Below are 25,796 nucleotides of genomic sequence, written 5' to 3' on the forward strand. Positions count from 1 at the left end.
GTGAACAGTAGGTTAAGCACCTTTAAAAGGTTAAATAAATTATCTTATTGGCTTTCACATAACAACATTTCAGGTGTATTAACTGCCAGAATTCTACACAGCATGAACAAAACCTTTACTATTGTGGAATCTGGGACTTCTCATTCCACTTTGGGAGTATCGAGCTAATTAGAGAATTGGTGTTTCTTCCTTTCTTCATATATATGGTGTTAGAAGGGAAAAATGTTAAATGTAGTAATGGAACAATAACAGTGCTATCTGGCACTATTTACCAAAATATATTCAGATATAACCAATCACAGCAGCAGTGAAAATAGAAACATTACTTCCTTGTTTAATAGAAATCAGCATAAACAGAGACTTATTGAATATGTAACAATTCTGAGCCAAAGAAAGGTAACTGGTAATTTATATGAATTGAAATCTGCTTTGTATTGATATATTCTGCTTCCAGTAGGCTTAGAAATAGTCAAGGAGCTCTTCTCAGCTTCTTGGATGTTACCAGATGTTTTCTTCCAGTTTCAGATGTATCTATCTAAAAAAAACCTTTGCTTTAAAAGGCACTCTTGGGGGTTGAGAACATGGAACTGAAAAAAGCTCCTGTAGTTACAAGTTTTGGGGGAAAAATCTATCCTTGTCGATATTGTCTTAATCTGGATCAAGGTCTTTGTGACTGTTGAGTTGACAAATTGAAGGAGGTGAAAGAATGTAAATTTTAGTTAAACTAAAAGAGATGGCTAGAATTGCATCTAGCTTGATTCTTAGCAGAATTAGTCCTATACACAGCATCATAAATACCTTGATGAATTATTGAATTAAGTATAAATTAAGTATTAATTTTAAAATGTATATGGTAAAATCCCAAGGCCATATAGCTACTGCTGGAATCCTAGAATTGGAGACCTGGATTTAAAAATCTGTTCACTTTGGGAATTATTAAATGATTTGCATTATTGTGGAAGTTGGATGGTAAATGATACTATGACTGAACTCCATTGCAAGAATAAGTAAAGAGACAAATGTAAAAAAAAAACCCTGTCAAAATGTTTCTTTACCCATCATAGTGTTGGAATGTTAATTTACAGAGGTAGAAAAAAGACGAAGCATTTAAAACAGGAAAATTAGGAAATGTAGAAAGTAATTATTTACTTTATCTTTTATAAGAGACACATTTCACTAACAATTTGGCAGGAATGTATCAAAGAATAAAAAATGCAATCTGATACTCTTTCAAAGTTTTGCAAACCCAGGAAAAGGTAGTTGTGACAATAAAGTTGGTAAGGAAAAGGCAGCTGTTTAATTATGCTGTCTGATGATACTGAAAGATTAAATTTCAATTTATACTAAACCATAAATTATACTTTCCAATACTTGGGATATGTTTGGGTTTACACAATATCTTAATAAACCACATTGTGCTTTGTATGAACCATTAGATCAAAGCCAAAAAGTGGTTTGAGGGAACAGCTGATTATCACCCTGAAGTACAACTCCTAGCTGCCCAAACTGGTTGCAACTTCTGAAAGCCAGAGGACAGCAAAATTGGGAGAGCCACCTGAAAGTCGCAAATCTGAGTGAACCAAGATCACTCATAGGATCAGTTTGGTATTATACTTGTGATATTGGATCTTCTTGTCTTTGCCCTGGGAAAGTTTACTAAAATTTGCCTATGTTGCTGGAAAAGTGGGAAAATTAATGAAATTAATATTACTCTGTGGCTGATTGAAGTATCAAAATGAATTGTTTTTAGCAGTACCAAAAACACCTTCCTTTTGCAGGTGTAAAATCCATGCAAAGTGGATAATTTTTTGTATGGTAGCTGCAAGCAATTCTTTCTTCTATTGCCTCTAAGGCATAACACATTTTATGTATTTGTTATTTATACCAGTAGTTGAAGTCCACCCATCTTCAAGTTGCTAACTTTGGGGGAAAAAAACTGCTATAAAATAAAAGTTTAATGTGTAAAGTTCTAAATAATGCATTTAATGTTAAAGTGACATCCAGGTGTTATTTCATTCTGAACTCATTTCCTCCCCACAAGACCTTTTAGGAAGCTTGCTTTTCTGGTTATAACCAGTGTGCTGCATTAGGTGGACTTTGGATCGCCCAGCAAGTCCATTTTTATCTGGTTATCTCCAAAACTGCATTTAATTTCCTGACCTTTAGATAGGGAGGAAGGTCAGTTTGGTCTATAGGTAGCCTTCGACTTACAACCACAATTGAGGCAAGTCTGCCACTTCTGTTCTTAGCTTCTTTTGAGATGTTGGTAGAAGGGAACGTTGTCTTACCTGAACGTCCCTTCTTGGAGAGGGGAAAACGGCCGTCAGGATTGGGTAGAATCTCCTCATTGCTAATTGGACCGAGTCTTTAATTTGTTGTTTGTGGTCCCCGCCTACTCCTCTTTCCTTCCAGCTTTTTCGGCGAGGATTTAACTGCAGGTCGTCGTGTTGTACTGAAATGAGAGAGAATTAGCGCCCTCCCGCCCCTGAACCCAGATTTGACAGTCGCCTTGGGTGGGGCTGATGGCCGTTTTCCCCTCTCCAAGAAGGGACGTTCAGGTAAGACAACGTTCCCTTCTCCCAGTTGGGGAAAACGGCCGTCAGGATTGGGACATACCAAAGCCCTATGTCTTACCAGGAGGGTTGATGGCGGCTTGTCATTGTTGTTGTGAAAAAACTGTCTGTAGGACACGTCTGCCAAACGCCGCGTCAGCCGATAGTGTCGAATGAACGAAGAGGGGGTGGACCACGTCGCCGCTCTGCATATCTCCTCGATTGACGCCTGGGCTCCCCAAGCGGCAGAAGATGCTGCGCTCCTGGTAGAGTGTGCCGTAATCTTGCGCGGCACCGGGAGAGACTGACTTTCATAAGCTGTGGCTATTGCTGCTCTGATCCACCTGGCCAAAACCGACTTGGTCACCTTCTGACCCAGAGAAAGTGGTTGGAACGAAACGAAGAGAGCCTCTGTCTTGCAGAAGGTCGATGTTCGATCAATGTAAATTTTCAATGCCCTCCTAACGTCTAGAGTGTGCCACATCTTTTCTAAATGGTGCCTGGGATTTGGACAGAAATTAGGCAGTACGATTTCTTGTGTTCTATGGAATTGACTGTTAACCTTCGGGAGGAAGGTAGGGTCTAGACGTAGCACCACTCTATCATTGAAGAACGTGCAGAGGTCCTGCCGAATTGATAAAGCCGACAGTTCCGAAATCCTACGGGCCGAGGTGATGGCTATCAGAAAGGACACCTTCAGCGACAGAACACGGAGAGAGGCATCTCTAAGTGGTTCAAACGGTGTCTTGGTCAGGGCATTGAGCACAGCGTTTAATCGCCAAGATGGGAAGCGGTGTACAACAGGCGGGTTGACATTATTAGCCCCCCGGAGGAATTGTTGAATGAGAGGCTCTTTTGAAAGCGATATAAGTGAACCACACCTCAGGACTGACGAGATTGCCGCAACTTGTCTCTTGAGTGTATTGGTCGCCAAACCTGAATCGAGCCCTCGTTGCAGAAAGGCTAGAATATCTAAGACAGAAACTGATGCAGCCACTATTCCTTGGGGTGCACACCACCCTTCGAATGTGCGCCACGTGGCCTCGTAAATCCTTTTGGTCGAGTCTCGGCGAGAGGCTAGCATGGTGGGAATAACCTGATTTGGAACTTTTGCCCTCGTTAGGACGCTCCGCTCAATCTCCACACGGCTAGGCTTAGCCATTGCGGATCGGGATGTCGAACTGGTCCCTGGAAGAGAGACACCTGGTTGTCCGGAATCCTCCAAGGTTCTCGAATTGACAGAGACATCAGGTCCACAAACCAGGGTCTCCTGGGCCAGAAGGGAGCGACCAGTATCAATTCTGACTTCTCCAAGAGGAGCTTCCGTATTACTCTGGGGATCAGTGGGATAGGTGGAAAGGCATATAGTAGGCCCCGAGGCCAGTTGCTGCGTAGGGCGTCCACTGATTCCGTTCCCTGAGAAGGGAACCTCGAAAATAACCGAGGCACCTGATTGTTGGTCTTGGAGGAGAACAAGTCCACCACCGGTAGCCCGAAACGGGATGACAACTCTTGGAAATTCTCTGGGGACAAGGACCATTCCGACTGGTCGATAGTCTGATGGCTGAGGGAGTCCGCTGTGCAATTTTCCGTCCCCGCAATATGTTCTGCTCTTATTGAACTCAGATGGGATTCGGCCCAATGACCTAGTGTAAGCGTTTCCGTCATCAACGAGCGAGAGTGAGTGCCTCCCCATCTGTTTATATGCGCCTTCACTGTCACGTTGTCTGTGAGGATAAGGACATTCCCGTCCCGGATGAAATCCTTGAAGGCCATGAGAGCCAGACGGATGGCACGTAGCTCCAGAAAGTTGATGCCGTGGCGGATATCTGCTGGGGACCACTTGCCCTGAGCCAGGTGTTGATCGAGGTGGGCTCCCCATCCTGACAGACTGGCGTCGGTAGTGATGACCACTCTCACTGGTTCCCTGAAGATAGATCCTCTGGCTACCATCTCTGGGTTCCACCAAGCCAAAGAGTTGACCACTTCCCGCGGAAGAGTTACCCGTCGCCTGGAAGGACAGAGTCGGCTCCTCTGGTGTGGCAAGAGAAACCACTGCAGGGGCCGACTATGGAGGCGAGACCATGGGATAATATCGTATGATGATACCATTTTCCCTAGTAGCTGGGTAAGTTGGTCTAAAGGGACTTACTGTGAAGACATAGAGATGCTAGCTAACTCAGTTAAACTGACCTGACGTTCCGCCGACAGGTAGACCATTGACTTCTGTGAATCTATCTGAGCCCCTAAATGGACGATGGTGGTAGATGGAAAAAGATGACTTTTATCCCAATTAATTGAGAACCCGTGTGACTGTAGAACGTCTAAGGTAAGGGAGATATCCCTGTTAGCCCGTTCTTGAGATGTTGACAGAATGAGAATATCATCTAGGTAGGCCTGAAGCCTAACGGGTATCCCCCGAATGTGGGCCATTAGTGCTGCCATTACCTTAGTGAAACTCTGGGGGCCGAGGACAACCCAAAGGGCAAGGCCCTGTATTGATAGTGAATGCCCTTGAAGCAAAACCGGAGGAATTTACGGTGCTCTCGTCTAATGGGAATATACAGGTAGGCTTCCGTCAAATCAATGGAAGCCATATAATCCCCCGGCCGTATGCACTCTAAGATGGAACGTAAAGAGTGCATTTTGAAACGGCGGTACACAATGTATTTGTTTAGGGCCTTAAGGTCTAGAATGGCTCTCCAGCCCCCTGACGGTTTACTTACTACGAAGAGCCTGGAGTAAAAACCCTGTTTTAGTTGATCTGAGGGAACCAATTGAATAGCCCGGATAGCTAGAAGATGGTTAACCGCAGACTCCACGAGGGAGACGCTCGAGCTACGGTTGGAAACCGGGCAAGGTAAGAAAACCGTCGGAGGGGTGGAGATGAACTCTAAGGCCAGACCTAGCCGAACGGTATCTAGGACCCACCTGTCTGAAGTGGAAGAACCCCATTGGGAAGAAAAATAAGCCAACCGGCCTCCAATGGGAAGATTCCCTGCGGGATTATTTGAAACGGCTGAACGGTTTGCCCCGACCCCCTCTGAATGGCTTGCGGGTGGTGAATTTTGACCCTGTTCTAACCTGGTCGGCTCGCTGGGAATTTCCTCTGTAAGGTGAGAATCGCTGTCTTCGAAACCCTGAACCTCCAAATTCCTGGCCACGAAAGGAAGAAGAAGAAGAGGAAGTCGTGGGACGAAAATAGGGCTGTTGACGTAGTTCCCCTCACCGCGATAAAGATGGCAACACCTTCTTCTTGTCCTTGGTTTCTACTAGAATCGGGTCCAGAGAGGCCCCAAATAAGTGCGAGCCTGCATAAGGGGAGGATGCCAGACGCCACTTATTCCGGGTATCCGCACGCCAATGGCGGAGCCAGAGGAGCCGGCGAGATGTAATCGTAGACCCGATAGATTTCGCTGAAAAGCGGGCAGCATTCAGAGTGGAATCGGCCGAAAATTCTAAGGCTGCGATGACCTTGTTAAGGTCCTGATGAGCTCTCACGTCTGCTGTTGATATGCGGGCCTGAAGCTGCTTGAGCCACATAATAGAAGCTCTGTTGAAAAATGAAGACGCTATGGAGGACCTGACGGCCCAGGCCGAGGCTTGATGGGACTTGACGAGGGATTGGTCCGCTCTCTTATCCTCCGGGCGCAGGGCCTCATTCTCCGGACCCGTGACATGTGAGGCCGTTGTTAAGGCGACTACTGGAGCATCCACAGTGGGCACCTGTAAGATATTTTCGAGATCCGGAGCGCAATTGTAGAATTTTTTGTCTGTGGCATTAGGGTTAGAACCTGAGCCCAGATGAGACCACTGTCGCTGGACCACGTCCACGAACATTTTGGGTGCCGGGATGGTCTCTGCCACCACTGTGGGTTCCACAAAGAGGCTAGTTGAGGTGCTAGGCAGGGACTGAGGCTCTGTCAGAGGGCTTTGAACCGCCCCTAGGCCCGTGGTGCTAAAGCCTTAAACAGAAGGGACCGAAACAGATGGGGTTTGAAGAGCCCCACGAACGATGGTTGATCTGGCCCTAGCCCCTCGTCCTCCGACAATGCCTCTCCGGCGTCTTCCTCCTCTGATAATGAGGCCTGACTGTCCTCCTCGGTGGATTGCTCCCTATGGGGCCTAAACAAGACTGATTCTGAAGTGGAAGTTTCACGTGCTCTTTCACCCTTACGTGGTTTGGGGACAGAACTGGGAGCAGATTCCCTATGCAGAGACAAGGCCAGTTCCTGGCGTATAGCCTGCTGAATCATCAGCCCAAAGGAATCAGGAAGTTGAAAAACTGGCAGTTGTGGTAATGCGGCCTCTGGTTGTCGCATAGGCGCTCCTGCACCCTGGGTCACATTGCCTGACTGGTTAGGCAAAGGGCCTGGAGTATGTTGAAATTCCGACTCAGAGAGAGTGCGGAACAATGGGGCCACTCCAGCCTGGGCCGAAGGCCAGGGAGATGTCCTGTCTGGAGACCAGGATCCAGACCCATGGGTTGATTGTGTCATGAAACTTGGGCTTGGAGGGGTAGGGAGGTCTGCCTTATCCCTCTTTCCTCTTGGTGAAGGGGATCTGTGGGCCCTTTTGGAGGCCTTAGTAAACACCCTCTCCAGATCCTTATGACGCCTCTCCTCTGCCCTAGCCCCCTTCTTGGCCCTGGTTACTTTCCTACCCCTGGGAGGGGAAACCCGAGGGTCAGAAGATGTGCCCTCCCCAGGATCGTCCTGATTAGTAGCTTCTGGGGTTGAAGCAGGCAATTCTGGCTGGGAGTTACTGGCGTCCGCCATCTTGAAATTCTTTTCCCGCCAATTTAGGGCCGCCTTGGCCTACTTACAGTCCATAGAACCTTGTGGAGGCTGCAGGAGAATCGGCCCACTAAAGTCCAGCTGGAAGGACTGAAGAACTGAGTGCAGGAATCCAAGCGGCCAAAAGTAAAATGTCTCTCTCCGGGTTTTTTTTATATATATATATATGCCGCACGCCCCAGAGGCCGCCGCTCGATTGCCGGTGAGATAGAGCGAGCCGCTAGCCAGTAGGCATCAAGCGCGGCTTTTTTAAAAACTCCCTGAGGCGTTGGTGGTAGTGGGAGCAAGGCTAGAAGCACCGTGAGGCGTTGGTGGCAGTGGGCAAGGCCGTGAACTCACTGAGGCGTTGGTGGCAGTGGGCAGCGAGAGAGAGAGAGGCAGGGAGAGCCACTAGCCGGGATCGCATCGGGGACGAGCCCGTGAGCCTCCCAATAGCCTCCTCACCTTTCCGGACAGAATTGCGGCTCTCCGCGCTTCGGGGACATGCCCGTGAGCGCTTCTCAGCTGTTTGGCTGGCCGGCGAAAAATTAAAAAGAAAAAATCGCCGAAGCCGCCCTCAGCGGGCTCGGGAGCCAGTCCCTTCTTCGCTGAGTCTCCCAAAAAAAAAATATTCAAAAAAATTCAAAAAAAATTTCAAACCTGAAAAACCTCAAGCTCCGATTACTAAGCCTGAGGTAACAAATTACATGTCCGGTCCAAAGCAAACCGAGTCGAAAAAGCTGGAAGGAAAGAGGAGTAGGCGGGGACCACAAACAACAAATTAAAGACTCGGTCCAATTAGCAACGAGGAGATTCTACCCAATCCTGACGGCCGTTTTCCCCGACTGGGAGAAAAGCAAGGTGTTGATCACTGGAAATTGAGTCAGGATGTGGCATATGTCTGACTTGGCAGCTCTGCTAACAGAAGGGATGGTTAATAGCAAAGTAGATTTGCATCAGTGAAATACTTAAGGTAGAGAACACCCTGTTTTCCTTTGCCCAGAGAATCTGTCCTGCTATGTTTAACGAGTTGTTATTATTTTAATGGGCTGTTAGTAATCAGGAGGAAGGAGAATCCCTTAAGTGCTCTGTAGTTTTAGTCAGATCGCTTAGAGTAGATGTGAGCAGTCTGAAGGATGTATACACTCCTGTGCTTATGAGTAGCCCTATCCCATAAAACTTGTTTTTACTATCACTTGGACCCTGGTGATGTTTTTTCCTAATGTGAACTGTAGCACCTTTTTATTTGTTTTCTTGCATTTCCATTTAAGCATCATGTTTCTGCCCTAGTGTCCTCAAGTCCTACCCAATGCACAAAAGCAGTCCTTGTCCAAAGAAAGAGATGGCAAACTTTGAGCAGTAAATTGTGGCTAATTTTTGGGAAAACAAAATCACAAAGGCTAATTCTTTCCATATTATCTTTGAGCTAATTGGACCAGTGAGGAGGGCGCTTTGTTCTCCTTCAAACTGAGGGGAAAGGATCTAAGAAGCTACCTACCGATCCATCAGTTTGACAGCAATGCCTGAGAAGGTTTTGGAGCAGCTATAAAGACATTGAGCTGTGATCGCATTGAAAATACAAGAATTCTCTAGACTTCAGTTCTTTTCTTAATAGCTTGGTTGAACATGTGGAGGGAATGCTTGCCCTATTTATATAAGATATAAATTTGAGTTAGATAGTGAATGTCCTCAAAAAAATCCCATAAAAATTAAAATAATCTTTATTGATTAGAGGAGCTAGCTGAAAATAACAGAATAAAACAAGCACCAAGTTTTTTATCGGGGGAAACAAAAATTAACTGCACAAGTACAGAATGGGAAATGCCTTATGAAAACAATCTTGGAATAGTAATAGATTTCAAACTCAATGAGAAGTGTATTATGGCTGTAAAAATGGCAAATGCAGTTCTAGGTTATAAAAACAGAAATATTGTACCCAGTCATGATAAATAATAGTAACAATATAGTAAGAGATATGATGAGAAAATAAATTGGGAATGGAATTGGGGTTGGGGACAAGATATGCATTTCAAAAAAACTGCAAAGATTTCAAACAGAAAAAAAATCAAGGCTTTTTCCTCTATGTATTCTGAATGCCCGATTCAGTATAATAAATTTAAGTTCTATGAAAGCAGATTGTATTGCATATTAGGAACTTGTTTCTCTAACAAATCAATTTGCAGTGGAATTAATTCCTGAGGAAGTGGAGAGGTTCAAATAAAGGCAAAAGGGTCACTGGGAATGTTTTAATTGGGATTTCTATGTTGAGCAGTGTTCTCAACACCTAAAGGCATATTCCGAGTTCTGAAGTCTTAAATCTCAGGGAGGAATGCAAAATAAGGTTAGCCTAAGAAGGAAGGAGAGGTTATTTAATACTGGAACACTTGGGAGAAAAGTCTAGGTAGGATATGAGTAGGAGAAGGAAAGTTAATCAGTTTAGATGAAGAGAAGTGAAAGTGAATTGAAGGATTATAGACTAAGAGAAGGCTATAATTAGTGCTGTTTATTTTCTAAATGAGGAAAAAACACCATAGAAATTGGGAAACATGCAGTAAAAACATACAGGGAGGAACTGAGAGTTTGCAAATAAATCAAATTGAAACTGAAGGACTGTTTTTAACAACAGCAATAGGAACTGTTTTAATCAATTACTAACAAAGCGGAGAGGTTTATACTACAGGTTTTGGGAAGAAACTTTGGACTCTGTAATCAGTATGTGGCAGAATATTTATACATTTTAATTTTATCCTTTACGCACAGAATTCAGGACAGTTTGCGTGGGTTTCTCCTGCCCTTTCTCGATTGGGTTAATAATGACTGAATTCATGCATGATTGATTTTTAGATAAACTTCTGTTTACAAATCACATAAATTGGCTTTTCAGATCACACTATAAGCCAAAACCAAAACCACATCGCTATAGCGCAATGTGCAGATTAACGTAGTAATTTGTCCCAGTGAATCACATGGCTGAAAGAGGATTTCAACCTAGGTCTTCTAGTCCAGGGGTCACCAACCTTTTGGACCTCAGGGACCACTAAATTCATAATTTTAAATCCCACGGACCACTAATATGATCTGCCTAATGACCAGCTGGGTGGGCGTGGCTAGGTGGTCATGTGACTGGGTGGGCGTGGCCAACTAGATGTCACTCATGTAGAGGGGCACCTCACCAGCCTCTGCTCACCCTTCCCCTCCCAGCCACTCTTCCCTCCCAAGGCTCCTTAGGGCTCCAACAGAAAGGAGTTGTTGGAGCCATACAACCACCACGAGAAACAGTTGGTAAAACAGCTAGCTCAGTTCAAATTGGATGTGACCAAAAAGGAAGCTCAGTAGAAGCACCTCGCTGAGGACTATGAGCATAGGCTTTCCAAGCAGAGGGAAGACCTGCAAGAGTGCAAGGCCAGGTACTGGTGCCTGGAGGCTCAGCGGGCTGAGATGGTCAGCCAGTTCCAGGCCATAATGCAGTCCCACTGGAACAAGGTCCTCCGGCTCTTCACCACCAGCAGTGCTTCCCTCCATCCTTTACCCAAAGTCCTGCACCAGGAGGCTGAAGCAGACCCTAAATCAGAATTTCTGTCCCCCTCCAACCCACACAAAAAGACCCTGAAAGGGGAGACTCTGCAGCAATACAAACGTTCATTGCATATATCTGTCCCAGAGGCCATAGTTTGAGGACCCCTGATTTAGTGCAATATAAAAATTGCAAATAATTTTTCTGCGGACCACCAAAATTTTCTCGCAGACCACCAGTGGTCCATGGATCACCAGTTGGTGACCGCTGTTCTAGTCAATACCTCTTCCCACTTCTAAGAAAGCAAGTGCTAATCAGAAACATATCAAGCCTCAGAGTAGTATCTCTCAATCTCAGCAAATTTAAGATGTGTGGAGGTCTAGAATTCCCTTAGCCAGTTCACATATCATAAAGGTTCAGAAATACTGCCTTAGGGGAACAAACAAACTTGGACTTCAAAACCTGAATGGGGAAAAGATAATTGTAGGTAAAGAACAGTTCCCAGTGCTCCTATATGATTTGGAATATTAGAGTTAAATTTAGTGTAACCAGCTGGGGGATTTGATCCAAGGAGATTGGATTCATACTCCAGCAATTTATTTCCTTAATTATAGTTACATTGATTACCAGAAAACACAGTTTCATCCTATTAAATCTCATCAGGTATGGGCAGCTAGATATTATCTTATGAGATTAAAAAAGAATCAAGAATTGAATTCACAGATCTTTGCACTTTCAATGACTATATGCATTACATTAACTTTAGGAGCTATCCAGGGGTGAAATGCTACCGGATCGGACCGGATCGGGCGAGTAGGTAGCGGAGTTTGGTTCTGGTTCACCAATCCGGTAGTAATCGCTGGCTGGCCACACCCCCGAACCAGTCCACGGCCCGCAATCCAGCCTTCGCAAGATGGACACTGGAACACCGGGAAGGCAGCCACCTGTTCGCCCTCGGGTCAGGGGCTGGGGCCCATTCCCCGAGGCCCCGGAGCCGCCGCCTTCCCCAACCGGGTCAGGGAATGCACCATTCCCCGACTCTGGCCTTTTTATTTCATTTATTTATCAGCGGCAGGTTGGGTGTGCGCTTGCGCAGCCGGCGCATAGAACAAGGCAGCATATTCAAGGAGAGGAACTCCAGTAACTTTTGGATGCTTGCCTTCCTGGCAGCCAGCCGCTGGAAGAAAGTAAGTATATGCCGTGTGGCGAAGAAAGAGCGGGCGGCGGCTCCAGGACAAGGCTGGTGTCAGGGAATGGTGCATTCCCCAACCCGGTTGAGGAAGCGGCGAGCAGGAGGTGACTCCGGGGCCTCAGGGAATGGGCGTCTCTGGGCCCCGGCCCCCTGACCAAAGGCGCAGGGCGAGCGGGTGGTGAGTGAGCGGCAGCTCCGGAGAAAGGCCAGAGTTGAGGCAGGTGGCGGCTCCGGGGCCTAGGTGAAGGGAGAACAGGTGGCGAGGAAAAGGGAAAAGGCAGAATAGAATTTTTTTTCCTACTGGGTTCTGTGGGCGTGGCTTGGTGGGGGGGATGTTGTGACTGAGTGGGCATGGCTATGAGTGACATTGAGTTGGCCATGCCCGCTTAGTCACAGGACACGCCCACCCACCAAGCCACACCCACAGAGCAAAAAAATTTAGATTTCACCCCTGGAGCTATCTAAATTCTTGGGTTTAGTAGTTGCAGGAAAAGAAATGTCTGATAGTTCCAATAGGATGAAACTGGTCACATGGCATCTCCTGGTGGTCAGTGCTGAAAATACAGTAGCATGTTAGAATATAGATTATAAAATAGAGAAGTCACGTAAAATTCCACACATGGAGGCCTGATATAATATCTGTATCTCTCTGATCTGAGATTTTAAGGGAAGGAGGTTTGTATATATATTTTTGATAGCTCTTTGAATGATAGGTTGTCAGTCTATCTCAGTTTTACCTCCCTTTGAGGTGATACATGTGATTCAATAGCTGATTTAAGCCATATTTCAACATGATAAATACAACCTCTTATTAAGTTCTGTTCCTATGCCAATGTTGCTTCAATTATATTAGCATCCTGAAGTCATTCTAGCATCCTGCAGCCATTCATACATTCAGTATAAAAGTCTCCCATGGGAAAGAACAAGATTACTGGAATTATGCAGTCCTTCAGCTGTATGTGTAGTGGGATAATGATAATACGAACAACTGTTTGTTTGAAATATTAATTTTATTTCTAGTCTACTTAAAAATATCAAGATCTTTATAACCCATGGGTGGAGAAAACAAGGAAGAGTTTTCGCTTTTCAGGGCACTGTTGAAATTGAAACAAATGAGAATGTTGAGAATTTCCTAAAAAGGCCAGTACTTTTTCAAACATTAACTTCATCCAGATACCTCACTGTTTGCTAGCAGATTTCTTGAATAATAGCAATCCCCAGCCAAGGCATAAATTGCCCTTTAAATTAGGAGAAAAGAGTTTCAATTAGAGCACTCAGATTGTCTTAGTCATTTCTCATTAATCCAAACACAATGGCCTTGTATATTAGGGATGTGCGACTTTTTCTGAAGCCAAGATTTGTAATTGGTCTTTAGATGATATGCCTGGAATACACTCCAAAAAGTAAGGAAACTTAATTTGATTTTATATAATTAAGTTAGTTCAATGAGGTAATAGGCTTACACCCCATGTATTTAATAATCTCCCTTTCTGTGAATAATTACTTTGAAGTGGCAACTTTCAGAGCACTTTTTGAAAATGCATGTAAATCAGGAGTCATAGACAATGTGCTTTTGTAATGTAGCATCCCAGGAAGGATCTGTTACTGGAACTCTAGAGCTGACCCTGTCATTTGACAAAGTGTGTCAGCTACTTTGCACAACTGATTTGTGTATAGTAAAGGGATAGAAGAGTATTAAGGGGCTATTTAAAAGATTGTTGCTGCAGTTTCCCTAAAGGAACAGTAGGGTTTTCTCTTTCAAGTAATATATAATTTCACAGCCTTGGGCCAAGTAGCAAACAGGTGCCGTATGAAGATGAAAATTAACTAATCTGACATAACTGCAGGCGCAGACAACCTGATGCTTTCCAAATGTTGGAGTTGTCGTTCCCCCCATTCTTTCCAATAGCATTGCTTCATGAGTTCTTCCAAAACATCTTTTTCTCTACTAACCTTATCTACTTGCTTTACTGAAACTTGATCATAGATGCACTGATCTTCATGTTGAGAACATGGTTATCCTTTAAACTTACAGATCCTATTTTTCAGCCCCCACCTTTCAGTCTTTCTCTTCCCTTCCCTTCTTGTTCAATTTTTACTTGTGATGTTTTGAAGCCTGGTTAGTGACACTTGGACGGAAGTAGTTAATTGGTGGCAAAATCTACTATTGATATAGATTCTGAGTTTTAATACCCTCGTTATCATGGCTTTAAAACTTTGATTCAAAAGTGCTCGCAGAAGCCCATGATTGTTATAAAATAACTTGCACCAATTTTTCATTTCCTAAACTTTCTATGGCCATAGTATCTGTAATAACTATTTGCACTCCGCACATCTAACTCATGTTCCTTTTTATCTTGTTTTTTGTTTTTCCTTATCCCTTTACTTCAGTGGTCATGTATGTTTATTTAAAACAAACTTTAAAGTGTTCCCAAAATTGTGTTAAAGTGTATAATTAAATTTTTCTGGGCCAGAGGTTATAAATATGGGTCTGATGGATTTGGGATCTTTGTATAACCTCTGTTCTATTCCCTAGACTCTATTGTTATAATTTTATAATTAATTATTAAGTCTGGGTTTGCCCCAACTTCTTTCTTAGTACTGAAATACCTAGAAAGGCAACTCAGTGAAATGACTACCTTGGTTCTCCAGTGGAAAGAGAATTTTTTTATTTTTGATTTTCATATAATGTTACTTTTATATATGAAAAGAAGGATCAAACTCAGGTATAGCATTTCACCCATACCTTGTTAGTAACCCATATATAGAATGAGATATGCAATACTTTCTAAGCTATTAAAGTTTTGAAAAGGTGACAAATGTTCAGATTCCAAGATAGTTTGGTAATGAAATGTCTACAAGAAAACTACCAAGCTCAGAGAGCAATGAGTACCCCATATCAAACTTAAACCAAGAAAAAGATATAGTTTATGGCATAAACTTAATTCTGAGGGATTTGACTGACAATTAACAGCTCTTGAGTAGACAAAGAGATAGAAACTTTCCATAAGTAAAGTTCCAAAACATTTTATGTAACAGCCTTTTAGTAAGAAAAGAGAGGTGCTAGTTAGAAACCAGGAGAGTGTGAGTTCTAGTTCCGCTAGCTCGGTGACTTTGGGTCAGTTATTCTCTTTCAGCTCAACTTACTTTATGGGGTTGTAGTTGTGGGAAAATAGGAGGTGGAAAGAGAATTATGTTTGTGGGGAGGGAGGGAGGGAGGGAGGGAGGGAGGGAGGGAGGGAGGAAGGAAGGAAGGAAGGAAGGAAGGAAGGAAGGAGACGTGGTATAAATTACTAGTGATAACATTTTTAAAACATCCTAAATATTCAATTGAAGTGAGGATCATCTGTTACAATCTTTTGAAAACAGTTTTAGATGTTTGAATGTTTTAACTCTCTGAGTATTTATGCCGTGTTCTGCTACAACTCCTCCTTTCCACAACTTGGTAACATTTATACCTCAACAATTCCCTTTGCATTACTTAGACATATTTAAATTGGAAAACCGGTACAAATAAGTATGATAGTCTTTGGTTCTTTTTTTCTCAAGATGATGAGAAGGCTTTCAAATACGTCCTCCCTCTATTTTATCTCTGGCAAAGATTCTTCAGATGATGGCTTTGTGCCAAATTGATATTTACTCTGTACTGTTCTGCCTCATAACATTATTTTGCATGAGAGGTGGAGTCCATGCTTTACTCCTAATCTCTGATTTTATATTAAGGTATAAAAGAGAAGTTGCTTTTCTGGAAACACAGAGAGTGTTTAGAGTGTTAACTCTAAACCGTAGTAGGATTTTCTTGATAATTAATTCCAGGGGAGTTACTATATACATGAACTTTGATTTTTGTTAGCTAATGTTGCAACAATGGCACAGACTTTTTTCTGCCAAATCTCTGGAAATGTTCAACAGTGCTTATATTTTTATAGCAGATGTTTGAATGTTGCCTTTAGAAGGGTAAGCAAAGTTGTTGATTGTGTTATTTTACATAGCTATTCTGGTTGCCTAATGTGGACTGGATACATTTGCATTAATTACTCTGATACCCAACACCAGAGAAGAAACAGATTTCATTGCTTTATGCTTTAATGCTAAGTGTGTTTCAGATACCAAGATATGCTATATTAACACAAAAGCTCATAATAATAATTTACTCTTTAAAAAAAACACAACACCCCTCCAGCAGTGGCCTATACCCTTTTCCATATAAGTTTCATTTTAATAAAAAGGATTGCATTCTCCAATTCTTTGCTGCGCTACTGATCTTCTGCAACTAAGCTGACTATTCTGTCAATTCTACATTTTGAAAGTTTTCATTTATTTTCTTATTCCACTAATCCTAATAAATGTATATTTATATACAGCTATCTCTAATATCTACATTTTAGTTATGTAATTTCTACATATAATTGTTATCTATTTTGTCATTCTGGCATGTAAGTTTCTATGCATGCATCTTTTCCAAAGAGATGCTTTTTTCTTTAACTGCATACTCCTTTTTCTATAATCGAACATGGATATGTATGATGGTGAATTGCATACCCATGAATACTATGCCAGGTTCTATTCTAGCAAATCATAACATACATACATAAAGCCTCTCTGTTTTATAGGAATTAGGCAGGGAAAAATAGACATTTTAAAAATAAATTGCGGTTGGAATTAAGCTATTTCTATAAACATTTTGCCGTTATGGTGATTTGTCCAACTTTCAAATAAATGTCGAGGCAATGAATAGGGGACTTAAGAAAACACAGATGTAGAATGTTGGGTGACAGTGTTTGAGACTCTTTTCAAATGTTCCTGACTATGTCAAGGGGAAAACCCTGTTTTGGCCTGGGGTACAGGCTCTGTTTAAGAGTGGCTCAGGGGCTAGGACGTTGAGCTTGTCGATTGAAAGGTCGGCAGCTCAGCGGTTCGAATCCCTAGTGCTGCCGTGTAACGGGGTGAGCTCCCGTTACTTGTCCCAGCTTCCGCCAACCTAGCAGTTTCGAAAGCACGTAAAAATGCAAGTAGAAAAAATAGGGACCACCTTTGGTGGGAAGGTAACAGCATTCCGTGCGCCTTTGGCGTTGAGTCATGAGAGTCACATGACCACGGAGACGTCTTCGGACAGCGCTGGCTCTTCGGCTTTGAAACGGAGATGAGCACCACCCCCTAGAGTCGGCAATGACTAGCACGTATGTGCGAGGGGAACCTTTACCTTTACCTTACTCGCTCTGTGCTGTACAAGGGATATCTAAGAATTACCTAGAGCTACCATAGTTTTTGACAGCTCTAGCTTCCCTAGTTTTCCTAGGTCAATTCATACAGAAAACCATCAGCCGGTAGGACTTGTCCACACTCACAAAGCTGAATGGCAGATTGAATTTCCCATATGGAGCACCTTTTATGACCTACTAAGATCACTCTTTCCCAGTAACTGCCTTTCTAATGTGTTAGAACTACACTGACTTATTTTTACATTCAATTAAAGAGAGAAAATTATTTTCTACAGTTGATTGTACTAATGAAAAGAAACAAGCTTCCTGGAAAAATACTAATATATCTCAGAAGGAGCTAGTGTCTCACTTCCATTGAGAAACCTGGGTCGCTCAACTGATTTCAGTCAGATGCCTTTTAATAGACAATCCCAGTGTCTTTTTCTGTCAAATGGAGAATTTGGCTGTCCTTTCAACTTTTAACATGCATCTGCCTAAAATCAAGACATTTTTGATATCAGTAGTAAGGTTTTGTTTTTTTTAAAAAAAATTCCTCTGACTTACTTTCAGGGAAAGGTTAACTGTTATGCCCATCTGGATTCTATTTCCCATTATTGTGTGTTCTCTCTTTTTTTCTCCTGTAGGAGGTAATATCTTTAATTATTAATGTAAAATTAAAATAATTCTTTATTAGTTTTATGTTTACCTGCTTACATGAAAATACTGTGGGTTTAACTGAATAGACAAGTTTAGAATGCCACTGTAAACTAACATTAAAATTGTACTAGCAAATATCATCTTAAAGGTATACCTGTGAAAATAAAATCAAAAACTGAAATCCAATTCAGATTTGCAAATCAAAAAATCTATATACAGAACATGGGCCCCTCTAGCCACAAATACATACAAGCCCCTTCAAATTATCTGTATGTATTAGTAGCAAATAGCAGCCTATTAGGTCAACAATAAGTCACAAGAAATGGGCCCCTCAAATAAATACATTAGGTATTTTCCTGTTAAGGAGCATGAATTTCTTTCTTATGGACACCTTGGCTTCATTGATTTCCTATATTATTGTATAGAACTGAACTTATTTCCAGAAGGGATAGCTGAATGGAGGTTGGCTGGGAAACTGAAATCTCAATGCATGGAGGGTGCCATTTTGTGAAATGCTGTTTTTTTATTGTAGGATACTTGGGACTCAGCATTTGTAATATTTTTTTGCTATACTACCACTAGACCCCATCATGAGTAAGCATATTGATGGAAACATTGAGCATACATAGTACACTATACAAGTATTTGAGCCAGCTTCTTTCTGGCTCAAATAATAGAGGTAAATCTATTAGAATAAGGTGCAGTTGCCCTAGTAAGTATAAAGCAGCATATGGAAGACAGTTTTTAAATAAAAAAACACAAAAACTGGATTTGTTTGATGCTCACTTTATAAATGTTCTTATTCCTAAAGCACTTTTCTCTAACTGAGTTTATTGGCATTATTATAAGTTGGCTAAATTTTTGGGGGATGTGTAGAGGGGAGGAAGAACTATCTCAGAGAAAAGATTAGGTTGTGTTTTTATGGGGAACATTTGGGGTTTTAGGGCATGTACTGAGCATTCTTATGAAATGGTTACCAGAACAGTTATACCTGTCATATTGCTTGATCATTCTTGATTATGAGAAAAATTAAAGGGAGGAGACTTTTTTTAAAAAACAGTTAAGTCTTTATCAGATAATTTTAATGTATTTGTAACTTGACAAAGCCAGTGAAAACATGGCAGCTTCATTCACAATTGTTGAAAGTCATAAAGAAAACATATTGTGCCGAACAGTAGGCTGTGCTTCTGTAGTGTCAGTCTGAATTCCAAGGAAAAGAACCAAGAATCTGATCTGGATATTATTAAGAAATTCTAGTGTCTGTTTTTTTTATCGCAGTCCAGGAAATGCTTTTGATTTTCCTTTCTATACCCATAAATCAGCTTCCCAATATATCTCATTCCTGTAGGCCATGCTGTTTTATGTCAAGAAGCACTGTTTCTTGGGCCAGTATAATGTTTTTTCCTCTATTTTTTCATGGATATTTTGCTCATGGATATTGGGGGACATTCACAAACATAGCCTTTGTTCTTAAACTGTAAACTTCTCTGTTTGTCATTCATAAGTAATGTGTGAATAATGATAACATAAAAACATTGGAACATTTTCACCAAATTATAAGAGCTGAGTAAATAAAGATTAGTCTACCCTTTTTCATGAGTAAAAAAAGGCAGTAACCTGTTTTGCAGTTAATGATGCAAAGTAATAAGTTGTGTCAGAAAAATGACTAGCCATCACAGCCACTTCTGTTATGTAGAAAAGAGTTTTGAGAGGACTAGTAATAAGAAACAGTAGAGAATTTTTAAAAGTAATAATATAGAGGAGGATTTGGCACGAATTTCTCATTTTCCCTTCTAACTGTGAAACTCCACTTGTCCCTTCCTTTTCTAACCTCACTTTTCTTTTATCTTTCTGTGTTTCTGTCATATTTGTTAAATATTATTTGAGTTAAGAGCTACAAAAGGGAAAGGAATGTTCCACTGGTGGCCTTGATTGGGAAACTGTTCTTTATTGTCATTGGCTAAACAAAAATGTCATGCAAAAATTAGGTTTGCATATATGCACGCACACACAAACACACCCATACACACAAAATGTTATTACTATTGCCAGTCTTAGCATTGGAACAGAGGCCAAAGGATCTCATGGATGCCTGTTCTATGTCAAGCATAAACAAATACTGGAAACAATTATGTTTATGATAACCCTCCTAAAAAAGACCAATCTGCAACAACGGGGAATTGGGAATTAGAAAAGCCAAGAGTTGGAAAAAGTGTTGTATAACTTAATTTGTATTTTGTCATGTTAATATTTATTTAAAATATGCATCTATTACCAGTTGGGCAATATGGGCTCTTAATTTATGGTATTCAAGCTCTTTTGCATTTCAAATTTCAGGTTCTGATTATTTAGTGATTTATTCGATTTTTATCCTACTACTACTGATATGTTTTATATCATTTTTGGCTTTTCTTTCACTCAAAAATACATATTTTGATGCCTCTTCCTACCATAATTGACCAAGCAAAATCATAATATCTAACAAGTAGTCACCATCAGCATGTAAGCCAGTTTTTGGTTAAAGGTTTTACTACTGCGTTCTCTTTAACAAATATTCCCACAGTTGGTCTCTTTATAAAAGTTCCAGAAAGAAATTACAGAAAACTAGTGTATTTGTCCATTAAACTTGCATAGTATCATGCCAAGTGGTACTAAAAGCCAGTATTTGCTCAACACAGCCAGATTCATTTGATTCAGGGAGGGGAGAATGCAGCTGAAAGTAGAACAGCAGATCTCCCTAACATATTTTGCTTACCTGTGTACTTTGAAAGTACCTTGAAGGTACTTTGAATGGCAGAATATTTAGACCTAAAAAAAAAAGAGACTGAGAGGAAATGGGATAGCACCGGTTAAATATCTGAAAGAATGTCACAGAAAAAGATTAAGGTCTGTTATCTGTCTTTTCGGAATTCAGGACAAGGAAGACAAGAGTTATGTTACAGGAAGACAGATTCTATAAATCTGCTTACTATTAAACATGTAATAGTAAGAGCAATGCAACAGTGGAAGTAATAAGATGTTAAGGACGGAATCACAATCACTGGTTGTATTAAAACGGAAATTGACATTTCTTATCATTCATGCATTGAACAGGGGTTGAACTTAATGCCAAAATGGTTCCTTCAGATTCTGTGATTCTATGTTATGTGTTATCTTATTCCTTCTTAAAACTTACTTCATTTTTATTGCTGATTTTTCTCTGATACATATGCTGTTGTAATCTCACAATCTCTATTATTTCATTATAATGTTTCTCTAAGGCTTTTATTTTATGACATTCAAATTGGGTAGGGGTCTAGTCACTTTCATATTTCATATTTCATTTTTTAAAATGATGGCAAGGAACTATGCTTTATTTTTATCTTTATTAATATAACACATTTCAAACAAGCAGGTATATTTTTGGTTGTGATTGTAGCTGTCAAATCCTAGAAAAGTCTTTTAAATGCAAGGAAACACAGACAAAATGAGCCCACTAAGAAAGAAAAGAAAATTTAGCCCAAAGTTACAAAAATGCAAAAAACAAAATAAAATAAAATGTTAAAAATTCAAAAAGGAGCAAAAAACAAACAAGCTCAGAGCAATCCATTAGGAGAGGAGAGGGAAAATATGGCTGGCTGGATCAGAGTTGGAGTGAAAGAATAACATAAATCCAGGTTTTTTTAGCCTAATGCCAAATTGATTTCCTTGTTTGTTTTAACAAGCATTTATTTCATGTTAAAAGCAGAGCATGAAGACATGATCCCTATGTCAAACAAGAACTAAATTAATGATTGTAGCATAAAGTTTTGACCATCAGTAGGCAATGCCTTCAGCAACCACAGTCTGTATACTGTGTAACCTACTGTCAGACTGACATGCTACAAAAATTACACAAATCACAAAAGCAAAAAGATTTTTTCCATCTTCTTTATAACTCCTGTCACAATATTTAAGCTTTTATTTCAATATCACAATTCTTGGTATATATATATATATATATTTTTAAATTTAAAAAGACCAGAACTATCGCCAAAACTGAACACTTTAACAACAGAATAATCAGAGAAGCCATTGAGATAGAAAAACGCCCACACAGCATGAACAAACGAGATGATACCTCCCGCCTACCAGCCATTTGGAAACCCGCCCTTATTGACAAACGAGTCCCTAACACGAGGAATGACACCAGACCCACACTCACAAGGTCCACACAGGATGTCACCACCGCACATCCACCCAGAAAGCAGACCCAAACCCACACTGATCATGAAGCACGACCAAGGACCAGAAGCCAGACCGCAGCTGCAACATTAGCCATTTCAAACCCCTCCAATCCATTCATGCAGCAGACTGACACCCACTATGAAGATGTAGCACGACCACAAAGCCAAACAACAGCTATGCAGCTCACCAGCTCAAATCCCCCTGCAGCACAGACTAGACTGAGCACAACCAAGCCCCCACCAACACAGGACACACCCCCAGCCAATCAGAGCACAGAAAACCCCCCATCCAATCAGAGCACAGCCAAGCTCCCACCCAATCAGTTCAAACCCCCACTAGCAGTTAAAAGGAAGAAACAGCTGCGATCACACATTGCTCCCAGAAGCACGAAGCTGAAGCCTGAAGATGACGAATGAGACTTCGAAACGCCGCCAAGACACTTCCAATCTTACACGGAGAAAACCCGAACAACCAAAGACCTATATACAAACACCCGTGAAAACCTCAGAAAACATATATATATATATATATATATATATATATATATATATATATATATATATATATATATATATATATATATATATATATATATATATATATATATATATATATATATATATATATATATATATATATATAGTTGAGCAAGAATCCCAACATTAACAATCAGCTACCTGGATTTGTAGAAATCTCACAGTTCACTTTGAATAAAAATTCAACCCCCTCCAGTATTGAAAATGGGAGCTCACTGACCTTGAAACCAGCATGTATGGCAATAGATCCCAATTTTTTAAAAAGCTTGTTTTTCAGATGAGCAAACTCTTCAGATGTTTGGTTTTAAGTTTATATAAACTTTATGTAAAAAAAATCCAACAACATCATCCAGATACATATGGGTATTTCCTAGCCTTCCATCATGGTAATAAATCTAACTATGCATCTTCTTGCTAACAGGTGTTTGTGTTCTGCCATGGCCTGATGCAGCTTTCTCAACTCCTCTACAGTGCTTACTTTAAGAGTAGCTTGACTACCATCGAGAAGCGCTTTGGCCTCTCCAGTTTGTCCTCCGGCTTTATCTCCAGTTTACATGAGGTAATTGTATCAACTGAACTGCTTCTGGGTGAAGCTGGGGTAGCTGAACTTCCAAAAAGCGATGAAAATGTGGTTGTACCAATATCTACTGAATTACATTGGATTAATAGGCTACACATTTTTTTCCACAGAGATTAATCTGAGAATATAAAAATAAGGCATAGTATGATTTATGTCACATGTTTTCTATACACAGTGTGGGTTGTCTAAGATACCATGTTTTCTATGGCATCTGAATTACAAAGAAGAAGTGATAAGTAGTATTATAAACATTGTCTATCTGCATCTATATGTGCACTGGGAAGCATAGGGAGTGGAGTACAGGCACTCCACTCTGGGTAATGCATCCAGAAGAGGGGCCTTAGGTAATTTCTATGTAATGAATTATTGTATATTGTAGCATAATTGAGCCACCTATAGATTGAGATTGGTATAGCAATGGCTGGATGACTTGGCAACTTTAAGATGTGTGGACTTCAATTCCCAGAATTCCACAGCCAGCCTGAAGTAAAGTCCACACATCTTAAAGATGCTGAGTTTAAAAAATAAAGGTCTGGAATATGCTACTATAAGTTACTAATATGGAAATGATCTTAGAATGGAGGAATCAGCAGCATTGAAGCATTGCCTCTAAATTGATGTATATAAAGACGTGTTTTTTCTGAAATACCTTTTTATTGCACCTCTAATCAGACCTGGTCCATAAAAAAAATAGATTACTGAACTTTTGCTGATTTATCTTATACCATTTAGTTCCATTCTGTTTGATTTTCAGAGAAATAATTTGCTGATGGAAGGCATTCTGAGCTCTTTACAGAATTTCTTTCCACATTTGGGTAGGTTGGAAAGAATAAAAAGAAAAGCAGAATCACTGATTAGAAATTAAGATAAGAGTGCTGTATAATTCCATAAGGAAAAAAGAATTGCCAAATCTCACATTAAGTGTGAACATAAAAGCAGCTACATTTTTATCAGCACTTCTCATTAGATAGGAAATAGGAATAGGTAATAGGATAGGTAATAGGAAAAATGCCTATTTAAACAAGGAACCATAATGTGTGGGTATAAATGCAACAAAATATCTTTTAATGGCATGCACAACTACTACAATCATTCCTTGCCAAAGGAATGCAGAAAAGCTCTGAAATTTCACAGGTTATATACACTCTGAAAAGATACCTGAGAATTACAAAAAGCAATGCAAATAACAGCATTTCCTGTACAGGCATAATTTAGCATCTGATAAGTACCTGAGGTGATCTTACTATGGGCTGATCAGGCACCTTTAAGTTACACTACTATTACTACTGATACCAGCATCTTATAACACCAAGGAAAAGACAATTTGGTTTTTAACTGTCTCCTGTTCCTCCAGGGTCATCAGATGGTTTCAGTTTGTCTGCTCCTTCAGCTGTAGAATTCAAAATCCCTCAGGGATCATTTTTTATAAGGATACAGATACTATTTATTCCCCACAAAACCAGTCATTTTGATATCCATCTTTTTCATTAACCTCCTCCAGATATTAAGGGTGCAAATTTGTGCCTTCCAGATGCTTCAGATGAGTTTTCATAATTCCTTCAGTTTACCATAAAGGTTGGAGCTATGGGAAGAAGGTTGTAGGTTTTTGTTTCTGATAATTACAATAATAACCATGCATTTCTTGCAGATTGCTCAGTTACACATGATGAGCAAAATGCCAGAGTTAGAATCATTGAACTCCTTTTCACTAATCTCTTTTTAACTTATTTTATTCAAGATTCCAAACTGTTGCTTCTAGAGATGTTTCTGTTTCCCACATTTGGGTAGGTTGGAAAGAATAATCCTCTTTTGAGCAACAGCTGTAAGGACCCTGGACTTAAAAGTGGCTATAAATCTCTCCTAAGATGCAAAGCGAGGACAAACATTGTGTTTACCTTTCATTGTGGTGAATGTTAAAATATTTTTATCAACTCACCATAGTATTAGATTTGTTGTTCAGGATTGTTTTAGAGTACCCTTCCCTAACTATGACTCTCGAGATGCATTAAGATGAAAAAATTTCCAATCAGGGTTTATATTGGCCATTCTGATCAAACATTCTGGAAAGTCAATTGCAATGTGTCTGGAAGCCCATGGGCCAGTCGAGACTGGGTTTTTTTACATAATTTCCAGAGTTATTTTATAAAGGTTATTGCTGTATAGAGGTTTATAGCTGAAAATTTTATTTTGGGAAAGGCAGAGTATGTAGCTCAGTGCCAGAGGACATGATTTTCATTCCTGAAGAAGGCCTAAAGTTCAATTTTTAGCATCCTAAGATAGGCATTAGAGAGCCACTACCGGTCAGCATCATGAGATGTTGTTGGTATGTTAGGTGCATCTGAGTGCACATTGATTTTTACACATCTCTGGAAATTTCGGTTCCATGCCATTTGCTTTTCTAAGAGAAGAGGTGTTTTCTATGAGAATCATTTGAAAGTTCTGAAACTGGACAATCAAAAGACTGTATGTGTAGAAGTGGATCCCATTAAGACGAACTGATACATGTAAAGACTGGATTCACACATATTGTGTATTGTTTGGATTTGTTATATGACCCCACTGTGATTTATTCTGTAAACTATA

General features: G+C 40.7%; 1 protein-coding gene across 1 annotated transcript in view; it reads left to right on the forward strand.

The window, feature by feature from the left end:
- SLCO2A1 (solute carrier organic anion transporter family member 2A1) overlaps positions 1-25,796 on the forward strand; it is an 82,210-nt gene that overhangs the window by 24,366 nt on the left and 32,048 nt on the right. The window contains exon 2 of the mRNA XM_058188432.1: positions 23,055-23,192. Within this exon, the coding sequence (XP_058044415.1) occupies positions 23,055-23,192 (138 nt within the window). The remainder of the gene's footprint in view (positions 1-23,054; positions 23,193-25,796) is intronic.

Source organism: Ahaetulla prasina, chromosome 6 (genome assembly GCF_028640845.1).
Source record: "Ahaetulla prasina isolate Xishuangbanna chromosome 6, ASM2864084v1, whole genome shotgun sequence".
Lineage (NCBI taxonomy): Eukaryota > Metazoa > Chordata > Lepidosauria > Squamata > Colubridae > Ahaetulla > Ahaetulla prasina.